Genomic DNA, 22,689 nt, shown 5'->3' on the forward strand with positions numbered 1-22,689 from the left:
TCCCATCCCAACGCTACTTTTTTAATTCTATTTTTTATACTGTAATTAATTTTTTTCTTTTCTTGTCTTGCTTTTACCCATATCCTTTTTCTCTTTTCTCTTGTTGGTTAAGTAGTATTCTTCATTTCTCTTCAGGCAACTGTGAATCATTAGAATGGGAGGCCTGTTGTATTTAGATTAATAAATGATTCGTATTGCATGATATAGGCGAAAGTACGGTTAGAAATGTGTGTAAATTGTATAGAAAAAGTTATTGTTAAAATTAGAAGATCATACTTGCTAATTGAGTAGTCAGCTAGAATACAAAACACAACTTCAAGCCAATAAGGCACTTTTGAAAAATGCAGAACAGATAAATACAGATCAACCTAAGGATGAAATAGAACACATATTGCAGAAACCCTTGTGAATAATATCTGTCTTGCTGTACCTTAAAAGAAGGCTGGATACACTGGTCAGCATTCATGGTAAGCAGAAAGAGGCACCTCCCATTAAATGGCTGGGTTTAGGTCCCTGACTGAAGTGATGTGCTTGTAAAGAGAAGGATCCATTTTCACAGCCGAACATTTTTGTGGCTTTGCACTACGAAACCATGAGCATTATGAGATTTCTGAAGTTAGCTTGGTGTCCAGAAAATCAGCACTTTGCTAAACAAGTCTGTAGGTAGGGAGAGGTGTGGCGCAGCGGCCAGAGGGGCTTACTCTGGAGTACAGGGCTCACGGTTTGATCCCCGGCAGCAGCTCAGCATCATGTCACTCTGGGCAATAGCATACTTTATCTCCCCGACGGCCGCCAGCGCCTGGATACCCTTGGGGTGATAAGTCACTCTTTACAAATCTGGAATTATTTATTATCATAAAAATGACTTGAGAGAGCCTTTGAAATCAAGTTTGCAAGTGGAGTAACCGCACTTCCAGAAATGTCCTATTATATTAATGCCCGCTAATCCTCTTTTACCCTTCTTTTAGCCGATGGCGGTCCACAATCTCCATTTCACCATATTCTACCCAAGTGCAAACTGGCCAGAGACCTGAAGGAAGCGTACAACAGGTACATAGGTTTTTCTGATTCGTTTGGGCTTGAAAAACTGTGAAGAACTTTTTTTTTTAATATAAACAAAAGAATGGTTATTTGGCTAATGTATATTATTGTTAATGTGCCTTATTTTAATTTTGACATAGTCTCTATTTTGTGCCACCAATGTGAAACATATTATAATATGGAACTTAGCTTACGGCCAGAATTTACCTGATAGTCTCTATTTGCTGCTAACATGCACAGACTACTTCCATTGTTATGCATCATGCACATTGCACTTTGCTGTAAGCATGACATAATAATCCTGTTTTATACAAACTAATATTTTCCAGGAGATTACAATTTTTGCTTTAACGTTCTTGTAAAACATATAATCTTTCAAGAATGGACACGGTGCGTAGCACGATTATTCGTCCAAAAACAAACAAGTGTGCAAGCAAACTTCATCTGAGAATATAAAATTGCAAAATATACACAAAAAACCCGAAAAACCGCCCCATTGTAGGCCCTGTTCTTTTTGAGACAAAGGGGCAGATGTATCAACATCCACATTTGCGAATCTCAAATAGCGATTTTTTAGAAATTGCTATTTAAGATTTGCAAATTGGTATGTATGTAGAAATTCACATTTTTTTTGCGATTTCTTAAAATTCCTTAATTGCAATTTGCAAATTGCGAATCGCAATTAAGGAATAATTTCCCATTCATTTCTATGGGCCAGGAGGCCCATAGGAATGAATGTGAAGTTATTCTCAAGTTGCGATTCGCAATTTGCGAATCTCAAATTGAGAATAATTGCAAGGGTGTCATAAGGACACCCTGATGCACCCCTGAAATTCAATTGTGTGCGCATATGGCGCACATACATGCCCTAAGGGCATGTATGTGCGCCACATGGCACCTTCACAAATGCAAAAAAGTGCTTTTGTGAAAGAAATCGCAAATTACCACAAACTTGTAGTTGGTGGTAATTTGCGATTTCTTAACGAGAAGTCTTAAAACTTGGGTGTTTCATACATTGCATTTAAGGAATCGCAAAATTTGCGATTCCTTAAATACAATCGCAAGATAAGGAATCGCAAATTTGCGATTCCTTATTTTGCACTTAAATTTCCTACATACATACCATTTAGCGAAAATGAGTTCGGAAACGCCGAAATTCTGCGAATTTCGACGTTTGTGAACCCATTTGAGCTTCATACATATGGCCCAAAGTCTCTAAAGGGGAGGTAGAGCAGAAGTTATATTCTATCTGCAGAGCAGACACAGTGACACTTTCCTAGAGGCGGAACTCATACTGATGAGGCTGTCCTGCAGAGTGTGGTGTGGGGGCCCCATATCTCACAGGTATTCAAAGGCCTTGGGCTGAATGGGGCTCCCTGAAGGAGTCCTCCCGTCCCCGGCATTGCAGGGGCTGTATGTAGGAGTGGGCACAGCTCGCGGAGTTTCACCCTGCGTAATTCCACTGAGTTACATAAAAACTAAGCGCGATTCGGCAGAGTTTCAGGAATGGGAGGAATTTGGCACAAGCTTCCGAGGACCGGTTTCTGGTATTCTGGCATTGAAGACGGCTGGAATGCCAGAAACCGGTCCTCGGAAGCTTGTTTCCGGTCCAGGGAAGACATGGCTTGGCAGTTCGGGCTGGACTGTTCCCATGAGGCACAGGGTCAGACTGATTTGCGTATAGCCATGTCTGAACGGGGGTGTCAGAGTGGGCTAAAGAACGGTAATGGATTAAACCCAGATCTTTTGACTGGGTGTGAGTGTTTGGTTGATTCAGATGCTCCGTCCATCACCAACCCCTTTTGTACCGCTTTTGGCCCCCATAAGTGTGGCAGGATATGCTCAGACGTGAGTCCCTTGCTCACTTGGCCACAGGATTCAAGCAAGCCGGGCTGAAGACGTCTGGAATGCCAGAAACCGGTCCTCGGAAGCTTGTTTCCGGTCCAGGGAAAAAATGGCTTGGCAGCTCAAGCTGGACTGTTCCCATGAGGCACAGGGTCAGACTGATTTGCATATAGCCATGTCTGAACTAGGGTGGCAGAGTGGGCTAAAGAACGGTGATGGATTAAACCCAGATCTTTTGACTGGGTGTGAGTGTTTGATTGATTCAGATACTACGTCCATCACCACCCCCTTTTGTACCGCTTTTGGCCGCCATAAGTGTGGCAGGGTATGCTCAGACGTGAGTCCCTTGCTCACTTTGCCACGGGATTCAAGCAAGCCGGGCTGAAGACGGCTGGAATGCCAGAACCCGGTCCTCGGAAGCTTGTTGCCGGTCCAGGGAAGAAATGGCTTGGCAGTTCGGGCTGGACTGTTCCCATGAGGCACAGGGTCAGACTGATTTGCATATAGCCATGTCTGAACCGGGGTGGCAGAGTGGGCTAAAGAACGGTGATGGATTAAACCCAGATCTTTTGACTGGGTGTGAGTGTTTGATTGATTCAGATGCTCCGTCCATCACCACCCCCTTTTGTACCTTTTCAGGGGAGCAAGGGCCAGTCTGGAGCAACCAGACCAGCAGTGAAAATTTGAAGATTCGTCGTCACAGAGGCCACTAGCCAACGGACAAGTGACCGGACAGACGCGTCGAGCAGGAAAAGGCAAAAGGGCCCCACGCAGCACCTCGGTGAGTGTGGAGAGGTGATCTTCGCTGCAAAAGCTGCTCGGGCTGGGGCTTCTCAATCCGCAATGCACAGCTTCGAGGGTGCCTCGGGAGCTGCGCAGGAAGCACTTAGCTGGCTTTCCAAGATGGCCGTCCCATGTCGCCTCCACGGGTCTCAGCTTTGCTGGGACTGTTGGTCGGGCTGTTGGATGTCTGGAAGTCCGGTTCTTGTTGGTCTCTGTCGTTCGAGCTCCGGCGGTAGCAACAACAAAGAAACCCTTTTAGCGCTGATGGTGCCTGCTTGTGCAGGGTGGTCACTCCTTGACCACAAGGGAGATTCTTCAGTCTTCAACGTCGAGTAGGATGTCGAAGGGTCGAGAGTTATGTTTCAAAGTTTCAGTCAGGATGATCTAAAGTCTAAGGGCACAGCTCCTACCTTTATTCCAAATCAATGGGCTGGATCACCTGCTAGGTCCCTCCTATGGGTGGGACCCAGGAAGGGGGGGGTTGTCCAGTTTTGCACTAGAGCTGGGTCTGGAGTGCCCCTGCACCGGTTTGAACTGGGCTATGGATGGGACACCTTGTGTGCCCCAGGCCTGTCTACTTTCATTCAGCCCTCCCTGCCCCAATCCACTATCTCCTGTCTGGGGTGGTGTAACACCTCCCTGTGACAGGAAACCTTTTGTCCAGGCCTCCCCTGCCGGAGTTTCGGTCAGCAGCAGGAGGCCAGACTTGTGTCTGTGGCAGCAGCTTCCATTTTGTGATGCTGAGGCTCTGGTTAGTTTTAACCATGTTTAAGTAAAGTAACATGTGTTCTCCCTCTAGAAAGGTCGAATGCTACGCCCGTCGCCAGGACTGGCGAGGGGGTAGTTTTCCAAAGCGTATGACACCTTGCACAACATGTTTTGATAAAGCCAAACCAAAGATAGCATTCAACCGCGAGGTTCATAATGCACTTAAGAGTATATGGTATGGCAATATCCCAGAACAGCTATAAGGACATGGTTCCGAAAGCTGCAGACAGTCTCAGCTCATGCTAGAGCACCATCTCACATAAAACCAAGCACTCTGCCTCCAGGATTGTTAAGGCCTGCCATAGGAGTGGCTTATAGGTGTATATGTGTCCAGATATAAGGTTAGATATCGGTATACTATATCTAAGCAAGGGGTGTTTACACCACCTTGCCCCAGCTGAGTGATCAGCCAGTTGTGTCAGTTTGGATGGCCAGCCAGGGGTGGCAAAAGATATGCTGCAGCCCCTGGTAGGCCTTGGATGCACCTATGCAATGGGTACCTATAGTACTCTGTACAGGGGCTCATAAGGTGACCCAATATCCAATTAGGTATGTACCTAGGGTACATGGAGTCCATTTTAAAGAGAGAGCAGATAGCCTGGGGGCCTGGTTAGCAGGATCCCAGGCCAACTAAGTCAAAAACCAGCTAAACACTAGGCAAAAAATCTGGGGGTAACCATAGTCAGGTATCCACCTTCCTACAGTCGGGTTGCGGCCCGCGGCATAACATAAGCAGACACAGGAGCAGGTACAGGTGACACCCAGAATCACACACATAAGCGCTCATAGAACCTGAAACAAAAGCCTGCAGTGACATTTCTCTTCCTTCTCTTGTATGTGCTCCTATGCATCCTCCTGTCCTGTTTCTGCGTTTGAGTATGCTTCTGGTGCTCAAGTGCACACTCCTGCCAGTGTCCCTGTTTACACTCCTTTGTCTTCCTCATGTCTGAGCTAACGATTTTATGTCAAAAGGAAACCGTCCTGCGGCAGTCGGCACAGGTAAGCGCTGTGGGGCGGGCGTGATGGTAGAAGCCGACAGACGACGGAATAGGTGTTATTTATTTATTTAATTATACCCATTTCATCGTCTGCCGACTTCCCCCCACTCCTGCCCCTGCCCGCCTCCCCGCTTTTACCTGTGCCGGCCGCCGCTGAAACCGTCCCAGAATGGTTAATTACCACGTTTGAGATGCCTCAGCTAAAGTGGAAGTGGAGAGAGTATTTTGTGCTGTGAAGCCGAGGGAGAGACAGACAGCTGAACAAGAAACAAGCCTTCATGCCAGGGTGTCTGATGCCTGAAAGAAATGTAAATGTGCACATCTGGTTAATCTGTAAAAGTGAAAGCAGTTTGGAATCCGGTATTGGCTTTAATTGACTCAGTCACTTGAAGGGTATTCTTTTTGTGAGGTATTGTAAGGTCACCTGATGAGCTGTGACGCTCGTGCTTTTAATGGGCAGTTATAAAAAAAATTGACCTAGGTACAATCTGTATATTACTCAGATCTGTATTTTCGAAGCACTTTTTTATATTAAACCAAAATATTTGTGTGCATTTAGTGCCAGCCTATCTTATACTTTGTGAAATGCAAATTTACAATATTGGCATCCACAGCCACACTGCTCTCTGTCACAGGCTGAGACCTCATAACACTAAAAACACACAAGTTACTATTCCCTACTGCACCAACCAAAATTCATTCCTGTGGCTCTCTGGTTATAAACTCGGATATCTTCAGTGATCACATTAAACAATGGAGGTTTCACAACATAAAATAGTACGTCTCTAGTTTATTAGTTTAACTTGCATTTACGGTGTGTTTCTTTGTATATGACGTTACTAGAAAGTAAAAGAGAACAAAATCGTTACAGAATAGTTTTTTTAGCCGCACCTTTTTTCTGAACCGACCCACATTAGACTCCGGCTCACACGTACCGTTTTTAGGTCTCGCGACCTATCGATGTGCGCAAGCGCATCGAGCGGAGCGAGAATTCAAGTGGCGAAAACATCGTCAAACCAAAGGGCTTTCAGCCCCGCGGTTTTCATGCAGTTCACGTGAACCACGTGATTAAACATGCACGCGCATCAGGCACTCCTCCCACACCTCACGGACATCTGTTCATTTCTCCTCCCCCTCCCAAGCCAGCTTCCCCCAGGCCCCTGCTGCTTCACACCCTCATTGCCGCTCGGCCCCCTCCCATGCCCGCCGTGTCGCATTTCACCTCCCCCCTCCCCTTCTCTGCCTTGCCTTCCCTCCGTCTTGTTTTCTTTGTCTACACCCTCATTGCCTCTCGGCCCCCTCCCATGCCGGCCGTGTCGCATTTGAACTATAGTGAACTCCCACAGTTCGATACAACAGCTGGGCTCCCCTTTCATCCGCACATCGCTCTGTACCAGTCAAGCAATCTGCCTTGCCTTCCCTCCGTCTTGTTCTTTTTACTTTAAAAGTACTGATCCGTCACGTGTTTTTCTTTACGAGCCTTCAAACTGCAATGTTATTACTGTTTTGGCTTCTTTCAGCACCTCCCCCCTCCCACACCAGCACCTCCCCTCTCTCTCCCCCCAAACACAGACTTGCCCTACCATCACTCCTCCCACACCAGCACCTCCCCCCTCCCATACCAGCACCTCCCCTGTCTCTCCCCGCAAACACAGCCTTGTTCTTTTTTTCTTTTTACTTTCAAACTACTTTTTCCAATTTCAACTGTCTCGGAGTTCCCTTGTTTCTCAGAGCATGGAATTATCTTCTTATTTCTATCACGTCCATCGCTAAAAGCGAGGAAGGCTTACAGGAAACATCCTCTGCAGCGGGGCTTATCTCGATTGGGACAGTAATTCAAAGTGAAATGTTTTTACTGTTTTGGCTTCTTTCTGCGCCAGCAGGCGGAAAAAAAGACAATGGGAAACACCCGAGCCGGCAGAGTCAGCACTCCAGACTGTCAGAATCCACAGAAAGTACGTGCACCCCACAAATAGGCCATCAGCTCCACCGCATGCCTTCAACCCTAGTTACATTTAATTAGCAGCAGCAGCATTTCTCCTGCGCCAGGACACATCAAAGGCTCTGTGCCACTTTCACCCACACAGCAACACTTACAGACACGCAACGCCACTCACACCCACGCAAGCCCACTATCATCCACGCAACACCACACTCACCCACGCAACGCCACTCACTCACTCACTCACGCAAAGCCACTCACACCCACACAGTGCCACTTTCACCCACACAGCACCACTTTCAGACACGCAACGCCACTCACACACGCAACACCACTCACACATGCAACGCCACTCACACACGCAACGCCACTCACACACGCAAGTCACACACGCACACACAGCAACTCACACACGCAACGCCACACACACATGCAACGCCACTCACACATGCAACGCCACTCACACATGCAACGCCACTCACACATGCAACGCCACTCACACATGCAACGCCACTCACACATGCTACGCCACTCACACATGCTACGCCACTCACACATGCAACGCCACACACACATGCAATGCCACACACACATGCAACGCAACTCACACATGCAACGCCACTCACACATGCAAAGCCACTCACACATGCAACGCCACTCACACACGCAACGCCACTCACACACGCAACGCCACTCACACACGCAACGCCACTCACACAGGCAACGCCACTCACACAGGCAACGCCACTCACACAGGCAACGCCACTCACACACGCAACGCCACTCACAGGCAACGCAACACCACTCACACACGCAACGCCACTCACACAGGCAACGCCACTCACACAGGCAACGCCACTCACACAGGCAACGCCACTCACACAGGCAACGCCACTCACACAGGCAACGCAACTCACTCACGCAACGCAACTCACTCACGCAACGCCACTCACACACGCAACGACACTCATCCATGCAACACCACGCGCACACGCAACGCAACTCACACATGCAACGCCACTCACACATGCAACGCCACTCACACATGCAACGCCACTCACACATACAACGCCAGTCACACATGCAACGCCACTCACACATGCAACGCCACTCACACATGCAACGACACTCACACACACAACGCCACTCACACACGCAACGCCAATCACACATGCAACGCCACTCACACACGCAACACCACTCACGTTGCCAATGGGTCTCGCAGTAGGAAAGTTGGAGCCATTACCATTGCAAATAACAATGCCTTTTATTTATTTTTTCATTTTAAAAACATAAAGGGCTTTGTCATTTACAAAACCAATAGCTCCAACTTTCCTACTGCGAGACCTATTGGCAACGCCAGTGCTTGTTTTTAATGCACTTTGACCACTGATGAAAACGGATGGTGACATGGGAGACAAAAGAAGCCTACACAAGAATGCATATAGCAGATACAAAAGAAAAAAAGAGCTACCACACGAGCCCTAAGGATTGTGCAAGGCGCAAATAAAGGCGTACATAAAGAATCATGCAAAAGTGTTGAAGCTAGACTATCCACGGTAGTGCACCAAAAATCCTTGTATTTCATAAATGGCACCCCATATCTAAATACAGTGAAAACATAACTAGATCTACAAACAGCACTAAGCCCCCATGTGTATTGTACTGTATTGTGTTCAATTTATTATAGCATTTATATAGCGCGTACCACCCCTATGGGGGGGGCTGAAGTGCTTTCCTATATGAGAAACCTGCTGCAACATGTAGGATATGTGGCTTGAAGGATGCTGTATTTTTTTTCATCCTATGTGGAAAGTGTTTCCATGTTGTACGTGATGACCACCGAGGTGCTGGTATCATGTTATGGGATGCAGCACAAAGCAGTGTGTTGAATGATGAACTATGAGAGACAGATGCACAGTTTTATAGTTTCAGTATGCGGTTAGCTTTGAGCAACTCTGTATATCCCTTTATTGTGTTTCATATTATGTAGTCTGCTTAGCTGGTCACTGCACTGAGGTGTCTAAGCTGTGATTTTGTGTGTAGCTGTGGTCCTGAGGGAATGCGAAGTGGAGAAGTCTGTAGGGATGGATATTTTTACTGTCATCCCATATCTGAGTGTCTATGTGAGATGCAAAGAAGCGGTCAGATTGTATAGATACTTGGGACCCTAGTGAATGGAATATATTAAAGTCATCCCAAACTGATCAGTAATGTGTGACAGATCTCTTCAATTATTCCATGCCTATTCATTTAAATCCAGTAACTTTTTACTGGTCTATACAGAACTCTTTAGGAAACAAAAGCAAGTGGAACAAAATAACTGTTTACATGACAGTGAAGTACTTAAAGCAAAACAAGAGAAGGTATAGATATCATTGACCTTCGCAATGGACAATTCCCCAACACAAACCAATACAAAATAAAACACAAGCCCTCAAACTCATCCACCAGCCTTTCTACAAAAAATAACTACAATGCTGTTGAAAACCCAACTGCCCCAACAGTGCTAGAAATCCTGTTTGCCAATGGATTAAATGCAGCGGTTAGTGGAAGGCACTGCAACCATAAACGTTGGACAGCGGGGAAAAGGTCTGCCTTAAAGTTATGGCCTTTTTAGATTTTGGCATTGTGTGCTGTGAAATGATGCAGTGATTTGTCAAAAAACACAAGCACTGGGCCACACATGCTGCACTATACCCTCCCTTACCACTTCTGCCACTCATGCAATGAAGGCAAAATGAGTGTTTATGGGCCATTAAAATGTATATCTAAAAAGAGTGACAGTGGCAGTCAGTCATTGGGCAGTAATCTCATGTTGTAAGGTGAATTTGCTGTTTTATCCAAATCAGTGCATCACCATCTTGTAACTGAGCAGTGAGAGGAGCATGACCCCGTCGCAGTTTTCCGTTGCAGCTTTGCGCATTTATCAAGTAGTTGCTTGGTGAGAAACGCACTGAGGAGTAGGAGCAGTGCCTAAGTTACACCAGTGGTTAGGTGATGAGGTGCAGCGCTCATATTTTGCGACCGGGACTTATTTTTTATCATCAGAGTTCGATCCAGAGCATGAGAGAGAAAGGCAGAAAAAAGAGAAAGAAAAATTAAGAAATTCGGAAGCAGTGGCAATGAGAGAAACCTGGGATGAAAAGGAAAATGCAAGAGTGAAATAAAGAGACCCGAAGTATAGGTGGTAGAACAAAAGAGACAAGTTGGATTGAAAACTAGACATGCTTGGTATGAGGATACCGCAGCTTTAGTCAGCAGGGTCATAAGAAAAAATATGTTGCACTTAAGTTTTTGAAAAAAAATACAAATTAACCACCGTAAGTAACCCTCTGTATACTTCAGATTTGCCCTAGTTTCTAGCTGTTACATGATTGACCCAAAAGTTGCTTTTATGTCTATCTAATGGGGACCGCATGACTGGTAAATTAAGTGATAGCAGTTCAAACACTGGATCACAAGGAACCAAAACCTTACTATCTGATAGCTACCAGCCTGCCTCAGCCATAATTCACCTCACCGCGCCCACAGCTGATGGACGTTGTAGGCCAAGAGGAGCTCCAGATGTCGGGAACAGTTGTTTTAAGCTTCCGCCCTGCTAATTGTTACAGAGCGTCAATTAACTGCCCACCTATTTAATTGCAGCTTATGCAACTCATAATGTACGAGGTACTGCCCACCATCCATATCTGTAGTTACTTCATCCCAGACGCGCTACAGCTGGGAATATGATCAGGTATAGGGTACACCACACAGTAACAAATTTACACGGAGGCTCTAATCAGTCTGAGTAAGATTCTTATCTCCCACCCAATCTTAGACACAATATATAGATATCTCCACAGGACATTCATGGTGGAAGTCCAAGTGATGATGCTCCAGCCAACAAGTGTTTTGTCGTTCGAACTAGAGACCCACGAATTCTTCAGGGCTTTGTATGTATAACAGAGTCTTTAGAGCCTTCAGGCTGCTTATAATTCCGTCCCAGCCTAAGTATGGCTTGGAAAATTTCCACATGAAGTAGTAGCTTCAATTGTAAGGATTTTCAACGTGCACGATTCAGAGTGAGGTCCGTTTGGGATTCTTACGCTGCATATCTCGTCAGCCACCGGTGCGCTGTGTGTGGCAGCGTCCTGGCTGTATCCGACAGCGGCACCTCAGTATGGCCGCTGTAAGGCCAGAAGGGTCTAAAGCAGGGGTCTCCAAACCGGTCCTGGAGGGCCGGATCCATGCCAGATTTTTAAAATAACTACATGTATTTCAATGGGGATATCCAAAAAATCTGGCATGGATCCGGCCCTCCAGGACCGGTTTGGGGACCCCTGGTCTAAAGACTCTGTTATACATACAAAGTCCTGAAGAAGTCGCAGGTCTCTTGTCTCGAATGACGAAACACGTGTTGGCTGGAGCATCATCAACAAGAAATCATTAAAACGACTCATTTATGATATGTTTGTTTCCTCAATATAAGTTATTGACTTGTTAACTGTTTATATGTGTGATAGGGCTTGCTAAGAATGTGTGTATAAGGTACTCCACCACAAATGTGACTGATATCCTGTCTACTAAACTGGTGGTCCGCCTACTCTGTTTAGAATCAGGTGGTCCAGCATGTTTTTGACGGTGGCGCCCCCTCCGGCTTTCAACAGTGAAGGCCTGACAGAGTAGGTGAATCAGAGCGTCCTCCCCCCTATTTAGAGTGATCAGTCTGATTTACTTTTCTTAATTTTGGGACCACCAGGAAAACCCTGGAAGTCCCAGAAAAAAAATTACAAAATGTTCCTCCTCTGCTGGGGAGAGAAAAGTCCCAGATGGGGATGCAGTCAGGAAAATAATTTGGAGGACCCGATTAGTAGACTAATATCGGATTTGTACGAGTATATTCCTAATGACAAGGGCGAGTTCACATGCAATAGTTTCCCGTTTCTTGTGAGGATGGCTCGGGCCAAATTCATATCTAGTGGTCTTTGTTAGTGTCTTTCCATTCCTACTTGCACAACTAAAGAGCGCCATCTAGTGGTTTTGCTTTGCACTTGCTCATTTTAGACTAAAAGCTACATTGTATCTTCCACAATAAAAACGTACTTGCAAGTATTTCTTTTAATATCGTACTCTTTGTGTCTAAACCGGTTTTTGCTGCCGACTTTTGGTGACTGTCCCGACACCCACTAAATAATGAAAAACCGCATTCCTCCCTGTTCGTCCCCTTTCCACAGACCTTGCGTTAAAGAAAGGGCCCAATTTACAAAGCCTTGTGTGGTCACGCATTCAGGGGCACCGATAATAAAAGCTAATCTCACATGCACATAATATCTTCCATTCTCAATCAAATGTAACTTTACTGTCTGCCTGACGTAAATTGTACTGAGTGTGGAAGATTAGTAGTGCTAGTTAGTAGGCAAAGTACAGATGCTCAAAGTGTGAGCGTTTGCACAATAAAGGGTGAAAAACAGTTGCTTTTTTTGTATGCAAAATGAGAAATGAGGGTTTTCTAGGACTAGCCAAGGCCAGGCATGTAAACCTTTCAAGTGCTCAAAAAAGTGCTAATTTCACTCAAACGTGTTGTGAGTCACAAAACGAGAGCAGACCATACTCACTTTTTTACCCTGGTCGCCACGTGCCCTTTTCCTACCTGGCATTTGTCCACAAAGATGATTGTATAGGCAGTGTTTTTTTCTTCTTTTCTTTAAATAATGTTTTTTTTTAAACTGATGAACGCATTCTCTATTGATTTTGCGCACCTCTGCACCACCAGGACATTTTTTTAGATTTTTTTCGTCCATGCATATTTCATAAAGGCCTGTGCTTGGACTTGTTTTTTTACATTTAATAACACTAAGCAGCTTTTTAACACAATTGACAAAGATTCATACACATTCTGCACTCACTGTTATTTTGCAACTGCCATATAATAACGTGTTTGTGATCTGCCCAAAACTGGGCATTTTGTGCCTAGTACAGAAACTTCGTAGTTGGTGCATTTTACACCTATATTTTTGTGAATCGGTGCATTTTAATGTTAATGTTAAAATATTTATATAGCGCAACGTTCACCTGGTCGGTTTCTTGGCGCTTTAGAACTCTATGGGTTGGTGGCTTAGGAGGAGTATGCTTGCTGGAATAGCCACGTTTTAAGCAGCTTCCTAAAGTGGAGATGCAAATCAGTGGAACGGATTGAAAGAGGGAGGGAGTTCCAAATTTGGGGGTAAAGCATGGAAAAGCGGGTGCCGCCATATTTTTGGCGCTTATATCTAGGGGCGGTCAGTAAATGTTGACCGGAGGACCGGAGGGTACGGGAGGGGATGTATTTTTTGATCCGATTGGAGATAAACCTGTGCATTATACCTATATTTTTGTGAATCGGGCCCAGAGTCTTTGTTGTTCTGGCAGTCAGTGCAAAGGTTCCAGATTATGGAGACATGATTACATTTATGGACACGTTTTGTTTATAACTGTGGTGCTATACTATGACTCACCAACGCCTTTATCATTGAATGTACTCAGAACACATTTATTTGAAACAAACTGTAAATATCCATGGTCTTATCTGCTGTTGAAGCTTAAACTTCACACATTGAAAACTAAAATGCAGAGCAGGAAGGAGGTGGTTCTAAATTCCAATCCTGAGAAAAACTAAAAAGTGACAAAGTGACCAGTGAAATGCTTGAATTAATCTCAACCTCCGGCAATCACTCTGGGCACATTATAGTCTATCATGCTTTTCACCAAATGTCCAGGGGCGGCTCCTCTGCTAAGGAGGAGGAGCGTCGCCCCACTGCTTTTCAGCAGTTCAAAAAAGGGAAAAATAAAATGATAATAACACCAGTTTTGGGGCGGGCGGGGCGAGACTGTTGTCACAGCCAACAGGGGGAAGAGTGGTGAGTGCACTTAAGTGCGCATGAGGGTTTGGCTGGTCATCTTGGGCCGGCCAAACAGTCATGCACACTTAGCATGTTCTCCTCCTGGCTGTATTGAACAGCCTGGGTGGAGAACATGCACAGGCTCACACTCCCTGTCTGAGCGCCGAACCATGCTGCTCAGACCAATTACGATGCTGCTGTCATACTGGTGACCGCAGCGTCTTGTTTAGATAAGGGAGTCTGGGAGTGGGTGTGCTTCAGGTTCACAGAAGGAGAGGACAGAGGAGAGGCAGTAGCTGGCCAGCCAGCAGGTAAGTGATCTTTTCTTTCTTTAACCCCCCCCCCCCCATTACTGCACGAGAGCAGCCACCACTGCTATTGTGCCACTCTGGACAAAAAACAACCATATGCAGATCAGACTGGTCCCAACTGAACTGCTGGGCCAAGCCCTTCTGAAAGGAAGCACAAGCAACCCTGATCAGTGACCACCTTTTTGGGCTGTCCTGTGCATTGACCTTTTAACTTGGTGTAAAGACACTTCTCATTAAAACTTACTAGTGCAGTAGTGCATGTGTTGCATCTGTTCCCTGCTCATAGTGCATCTCCTTGATGCTTTAGTGGGGCTGGTGGAGGTGAAAAGTGTGGCTGCGTTAATCAGGTATGTGTGAATTCTGTCTCCATCACTGTAAACCCACAATAAAACAGAGCTAAAGAGGCTGTATGGATGTGGAAATTATTTGTAATAAATCATTTAGGAGTGAAGTCACTCTGAACATTCGTGATCTGGCCAAGGCGGGTGTTTGATAGCTAACATTTTTATCTGTCTTTGCGTAATCCTAAACAGATTTTTATTTTATAAAGAACCATAAAGCACTGGAAAAGCCATTGTAAATGAGAAACAGCCAGAATGCTTATAAAATGGCAGAAGATCCCAGAATGTTTCCATAAAAAAATCAACAGTTCTCCTGCTGTGTGTGCAGGTCTCCAGAGAATCCACCCAAGGGTTTAGTGGGTGATTTCCTGCTTGGGGATTGTGATCCTGTGGCAGTTCTCAAGCAGGGGTCCACTAGGGGGAGGTACAGGAGACCACTTTCCCCTGTCCACCAACACCCCTACTGCACTGATCGGTGCTCGGGCAGAGTTATGACAGCTGAGCACCAATGAAAGTGAAAGCAGACTGCTCCGAACGGTGCGACCTTTCACTTTTGTCACTGTGACGTCAGTGCGCTTGTGCGTGCTGGATGTCATAGGTGCCAAAAAAAAAAAAACAGAATGAAGGAAGCTATTTGCTCCTGTTTTGAATTCTGGTCTCTTTAGGATGCACTGTCTACAACTCTATATAAACACCAGCACCTAAAAGTAAGGTGATAGGTCTACTCCTGGGCACTTTGTCTTGTTGTACAACGTTTTGTTTACTTTTTTGGTTCAGCTTTATTTTATTGATTTTTCTTAATTCAAATTCTTTGAGACCTCTACAACTATTAAGTATGGGCTGGATTCACAAAAAACATTCTAAAAGTCAAAAAGATGTTCATCGTAGGGTTCCTCCTTCGACTTACAGGAGAATACAAGTGTTCCGTGGAGCACGCATAGAGATCTAGGCTATTTTCATGCAGACTCTTCATCCTCCACTTGACTGTCCAAAGGACTAAGGGCCTGATTAAGAGTTTGGCGGTGTGGAAGCGGGCCACCACGCCAGCACTCCACTCTAAAACCGCCAAAGTACGAGTTTCCTCTTGGTCTGGCGGGTGGTTGTTTGGCGGTCCCACTGTGGTGCCTATTAAAAAGGCACGCAATGGGAGTGCCAACACCTGTTTCTGAACGCCATGGACTGTGTAGTCCATGCTGTGCGGGAAAGTGGGTGTGTGAACACAGGGGGGCACAACATGCGTCCCCCTGTATGCATCCCCAGGCACAGAGGCAACAGGGGGCCCTGTAAGGCCCTCTTAGTTTCTTTACCGCCAGCATTTTGATGGCGTGAGCAACGCCATGAGAGCACTGGTAGTGAGCAAACTCCCAATATGCTTGTTGGTGCAGCAGCTGCACCTCCAAGTATATTGAGGCCTCAGACTGCCGCTCCACCACCAGGGATCGCTGTTCCCGGTGGTTGGGGCAGTCCCAAGGCAGTCCGACCGCCAAAGGCGTAATATGGCCTTTGGGGTGCCACCGTGGGTTTGGCGGTCCAGGGACCGCCAAACTCATATTCAGGCCCTAAGACTGGCAGAAACTTGCATTAAAAGATGTAATTCACCCACCCCCCCCTTCTTCTCCATTTCAGATATGTGTTTATAATGTAAGATTGTATCAAATTTGTGTGATTTACTTTTGTATAATTTTGTGAAATTTCGGGAAAATTACAAGGTATTAGGCAAAATGCTAATCTGACATTTGGCGCTATGTTTTAGCATGAAATGCATGCATATATGGTACTGAAACACAAATGTCATTGAAAATGTCTGCTTGCTTTTGGGTTGTTTATCTTGTTCCAGTGCTCTCCTTGTGTATTTTAGGTGATGTGGCACAGTGACATCATTTTGGCAACAAGCATGTCATAGAATTCAAATTTTGCCGGGGTCTAGTTTATATGTGGGGGCACCACTCCTTCATTAACTCCCCCATACAATTTGAGGATCTTCCTTACATCGCTTGAGACACATTTACTCCTTCTTTTTTAACACGTGTGTACAGGTTAGCATCCAGTGGCGGTTGGCGGCAAATCACATGGGGGGGCGCAAAAAAATATACATATAACAAATACTCATAATATAAATAACATAAACACATTTAACACATAATACACATGACAAATACACAATAATAAACACAGTAACATAAATATACGAATTAAAAAAATCACTTACCTTACATTGCCACTCGATGTTCTGCAGTATGGGCTCATTGTTCTGCAGCACGTCCTCTGAGCGCAAAGCCCACAGCCAAAACTCTCATCCAATCAAGACGCTGTTCTAAAGCATCTTGATTGGCTGGAGCGGGCTGGCTCCATGCTCCAAAAGGCACTGTAGGCCTGTGCCAGTTTTCCAAGACAGCTGTGTTGGAGAGGTTTGAATTGTGCATGTCCGTTTTGCCGTAGCAAGGTAGCCGACCAAACCAACAAGCATAATGCATATTTAAGTGGGCACTCCTCAATGCTTCCAGTCATTTACAGCAGTGACGCACTTCTCCGCCCTCGCACTCCATTTGCTGGCAGAAAGTGTCATAAATAAAATGGTAATAAAAGCATTTTATCGCCATTTCATTTTTGAGGCTTTCTGCCTACAGTGTGTGTGGGGGGGGGGGGGGGGGCGATTCTCCTCTGCTACCACGGAGGAACCGCCACTGTAATAGCATCTAAAAACCCGTAACGTTTTGTTTTTTTGTCCCAAAATCTGTACGTTTACCCTTTCCCCTCTTTCACTTTCTTAATTTCTGCTTTTCTCGACCGTACCTCCAAACTTATTTTTGTGGAAAATGAGTTCTAATAGCTGAATTTCACGATTAGTAATGGGGTGTTTGCAGTATAAAACATTTAGCAAATAATGATTCTATGAATCAGGTTTTTCAGTTTCTGACCACAAATTCTGCTGGACCTAAGTGCATCGAAACCATTAAAAAGGAATTCTCGATAATCACGTTTGCTCTGCCTTACATCGCCACCTAGTGGACACTCTCATGTCCTTTAGTTTACAAAGTCCAAATCGAGTAGTCGAAATACAGCAGTCATACAGCCTGGTGGCGTTACACTTGCAGTGTTAGTGGTTGTTTTCTTACTGGCCTTGTTTTCAGTGGGATCGCCTTCTTTAATTGAATAAATATATATTATTTGTAGACTTGTCTTTTTTCTAATGTTCATAGAAAAGGAAATTAAAGGAGAGTGGTGGAGGGGAATTTGTTTTTTGAGTAAAGTGCATTTTTTTATTTCCATTTTTTTACATACAACTGCCTGTTTTCTTAATGCAAGCCCATGCAAAAGATATAGGGCCAGATGTAGGTAGCCCAATACCGGTCGGTAGCGGCTGAAATTCGGTAATTTACCGAATTTCGGGGCCGTTACCCACCGGTATTTAGTCCCTTACAATGTAGGTGACGATTCGATAAATATCGAATCGGTATTTACCGATTCGGTAAATGCTATGTAGAAAGCACATTAAAGAGTGCTTATGTGCACGGAAGAATGGGTCTGAATACAAGTTATTAAATGTTCCTTACCATAAAGAAATACTAAACGACACAGAACGAAAACGCCTCTTTGTAGAATATCTATCAGCGTGTTCTGGCTCGGCAATTCTTCTATCCGTGCTCCCTTTACTGACGTGTTACTAAGAATAATTAAATAGACCCACGTTATAGAGATTAAGGGCAAAGTAATCGGCGAGCATATGGCAATGCAAGGGATATTGCTAATGGCATTTCAGACCCTTCTTACCGTATCGTTAGGGACGCTGCGTTCGATGACTGCTGGCGTCTCGGGCCGTTAGAAAAGGTATATCACCTGGAGCATTCCAGGGCTGCATTTAAATGAAGGGACTTCAAAATATATGGAAGGTTCCCCTGTCGAATGTACACAGGTAGGGGTAAATACTATGAGAAAAGAGAAAAACCTGTGGTTTACATACAGCTAAATAGAGTCATAAATGTGGACTTAAACTAGACTATGTTAAGGCAATACCAGTACATGTAGGTCAGTCACTGCAACGCATTGTGGAAATGGTTTGAATATTCAAGCACTGTCCATTTCTATTTCTCCCAACATGATTATAATCAATAGACAAAGTCTAACAGGTAAACACACAACAACAACAATAGGATTTAAAAGATATATGTGAATATTTTATTGCATTTAATTTAGATTGTAACCCTTGCAGGGAGGAATTTTAATAAATTGTGTTTATATCTTTTAAATCCTATTGTTGTTGTTGTGTGTTTACCTGTTAGACTTTGTCTATTGATTATAATCATGTTGGGAGAAATAGAAATGGACAGTGCTCGAATATTCAAACCATTTCCACAATGCGTTTAAATGAAGGGAGTCACGTGGTGTAGGGAGACCTCTAGAGGCTACCGCACCAGAGGAAGAGATCACGTGCTCCATTTCAACCTGAAAAATAACATACAAATTTTAAACCGCCGAGAAAGCGATATTTATATTCAAAAACGGTTAAGCCACCGAGAAAATGATATTTATATTCAAGAACGGTTAACCTTTTAAGGCGCCAGTAAAGCCATTTCCATAAAAAGACCTCTAGTGGCTGCTGCAATAAAGGGAGAGGTCACGTGATTTATTTTATTCTAAAGCATCTTCAATTTAACAAGTGAGTTCCAAGGCGCCAGGGAATAGATTTCATTATTATATAATGCATGTAACATATCTCAAAAGGAGAATCAGCTAAACGAGGTTCCTGAGAGAATAGTAACCTAGATTATCGCATTCTCCCATGGAATTTCGCTGTTTAATCCTTGTTTGAAGGAGTTAAAGACAAAAATCCAGTAAACTTCCTTTTTCTTCCTAATGGCACAACCACCTTTACTGTCTGGAATCCGTATTTTCTCTAAAATACGCCAATGGAAGTCATCAGGTCCGTGGTTCTTCTCAAGGAAATGTTTTACTAATGGTGCTGTCAAATGATTAATATACATACGTTTTTCTGATCTTAAAACCCCTTTAGGCAGTCTTCTGGGAGCGTAGCTAAAGCTCATCTACCCACACACTAATATTGATGTAATGTTTGATATGCAAAAAAGATTTTTCAGGTGGTGAGACAAGTCCATTAACAAAAATCAAATTAAATGCAGTCGGAATAGATAACGTTGTCCATAATTATTAGCGGGTAGTATGCAAAAGTACGTGTAATTGTGTGAATATGAATATGTTACTCTGACAGTCCACTTAGGTAAATTTCAACTTGAAAATGTGATTTTCCATTGAATTCCATTCACTCGTGTTCATAACACTGCAGCTCGCATTCTTATTTCTAGTTTTGCACTCAAAATTAGCGGGCTGCTCCAGTTAAAACATCTATATGAAATGTTTGTTTACTCTCCACATTGGAGGAACTGCTGCTCTGTATTTTTGCCTACATTTTGTTATGTGAACTTAACAAAATTACAACAATTGTGCTGCCTTATTTAAAATGTTGCTAAGGCTAAAAAAAAAAGAATTTTGCAGATGGAACGTGGTCCTGTTACATGGCCCCATATGTATTCACACTTACAGATAAAAGTTAATTAGACCTGGGTGAAGTTTTCAGAGTTCCACTACATGAAACTCCACGAAGTGACCAAAAAACTCTGCCACGCTACACGGAGTTCTGCAAGCGGTTGAGTACGTTTGGTCACACCTTACGCGTTTATTTTCATCACCGGGTGTTTGTCCCACGCGAACAGCACCATGCACAGCACAAGAGGGCGCTGCTTCTTTTCGGCTGCTCAGGTAGTATTGGTACTCGAGCGTCAGCTTTCTTAACATGAAATGAAAGTTTCTCAATGCGAGCAATCATAACCATCCGCAACCGCCCACATTGAGGAATCTGACTGACTGCGTTTAGAAATCTAACCTGGAGGTGGATTTTCCTTGCTTGCGCTTGCCAACTTGACAAGTGCAGATAAAACAGCAAACTCTGCGAACAGAGGGAAGTTCCCCACCCTGGCCTAAAGTTAATTCATCAATTGGCTCTTACTGCGCCGTAATGGAAACCAGAATCTTTTTCAAAAGTTCAACCCTCACCCACACAGTAGGAGGACAGGACTAAAATGCCTTCATAGGAGCTTGGTTGGGTGATGTCAACACATTCTGCTTTGAAAGTATCCCCAGAGCCTGCTACCTACCAGAAAATGCCAGAGTGGCAGAATGTCCTTTGAGGGCTCGGACTCGTCTAACAGTCTTTAAACCAGGTGTCTCCAACGAGTCGATCACGAGCTACCAGTAACTCACAGAAATCTTCAGAGTAGCTCCCAGCCTTGGGTTCATTTTTAACTAAGAACTGCAATAAATGTTGTGTTTTTTCTTTTAAAGTTGAGAAAAGGCTATGTTTATTTTACATTATTATCAGGCTGCAGATAGCAGAACCTGATAATGAGCAGTGCTCCACTCAGATTTATAACATGTATGGGTCACAAAGGTTCGGAACTGAAGCATTGAGGTATTTAACTCTTAAATAAAAGTCCTTCTCAACTCAGTATTGGAGCATGAGAACAAAATGATATTTCTGAATGCGTTTAAATGAGAGAAAATTACAATGAAGGGATAACAAGAAAATTATGTTAACTCCTCATTTTAATATTCTCCCTTTTTCAAGTGTCACATTTACAAAAAGCAGGCATCTTGCTACTAGTGTCTGGTAGACACAGTACCATATTTATAGCTGAAAAATAGTAATTTTCTTTGATATGTCTGCAGGCCACTGGCAGTGATATTTCTACTGTTAATAAAGACACTTTGACATGGAAGAAAATTAAAATTATGAGTTTTATGTTATGCATATACACATAAACTTATCACTTCATCTGAATTTCCTCCCATTTAAAAGTGCAGCATTTGTTTTTTAAGATTTTTTAAAGTTATTCTCCGGGATTTAGTCTAAATCCGACTACATTCTTGTCCCATAGCTCTTGGTAAACTTTTGGCATGTAACTGAAGCTACCTCCTTCCCGACCGGCCTAACCGCTATATGGACCCCTAAAACAGACTAGAGGCCAAATAACGCAGTAAGTGCTCGCGTTTCTTTCCTCCCTTTCTCATTGCTTAAATCCAACGCTTGTGATTATAATGTGAATGCCTTAATTATTGTTCAGCAGGAGCCAGAATGATCCACCCTTGAAATTATTCAGCCGAACTGCCCAGATTCCGGCTTAGGCACATCTTTGAAATTAGTAAGTCATGCCAAATAACTGTGCCCTTCCTCGTGCTTAAGTCTGTATTATCACAACACCTTAAAAACGTTGACAACTTTTCTGTCCCTTAGCCCCTGGTGAGCTGCTTCTAAATATGCGATTTTTATAGCGAACTAACCGCTCACCGGACCCATAATACATATCTCAACATTGATTTAGTAAGTGATTGCGATTTTCACTCCCTTTGTAATTTGAATGTTAACCAATTTACAGTATGTATATAATGTTGTTTTTAAAAAAACGATCCTTCTCTGGGGAATCCGAGCCTAGTTACTGCCGTCCCTAATCCAATATAATATAGCGATCATAAGTTGCCTTGGCTAGCATCACCACAACCATGACTACCTAAATAAATGATCACCATAATGCATGCTGCCTTCATTCTAGACTGGGCGCCCAAATACTGCGTTATGAAACCGTTTGTTCTGTTCCCTTCAGAAACTTCTTCTGCAAAACGAGTTGAAGCCCCACCTAATCTCAATTGAGTTTCTCGGTCCTGCCGGACTACACTAACCACAGAGTAAGTTAGAATGAATAATTCCATACACGCTAATAAAATGCC

General features: G+C 44.1%; 1 protein-coding gene across 2 annotated transcripts in view; it reads left to right on the forward strand.

The window, feature by feature from the left end:
- The window catches only part of NPRL3 (NPR3 like, GATOR1 complex subunit), a 426,334-nt gene that overhangs the window by 199,996 nt on the left and 203,649 nt on the right, over positions 1-22,689 (forward strand). For both annotated transcript variants that reach the window (XM_086941146.1, XM_086941147.1), the window contains one exon: positions 969-1,050. In XM_086941146.1, the coding sequence (XP_086797272.1) occupies positions 969-1,050 (82 nt within the window). The remainder of the gene's footprint in view (positions 1-968; positions 1,051-22,689) is intronic.

The sequence above is a fragment of the Lissotriton vulgaris genome, chromosome 10, assembly GCF_964263255.1.
Source record: "Lissotriton vulgaris chromosome 10, aLisVul1.2, whole genome shotgun sequence".
Taxonomy (NCBI): Eukaryota; Metazoa; Chordata; class Amphibia; order Caudata; family Salamandridae; genus Lissotriton; species Lissotriton vulgaris.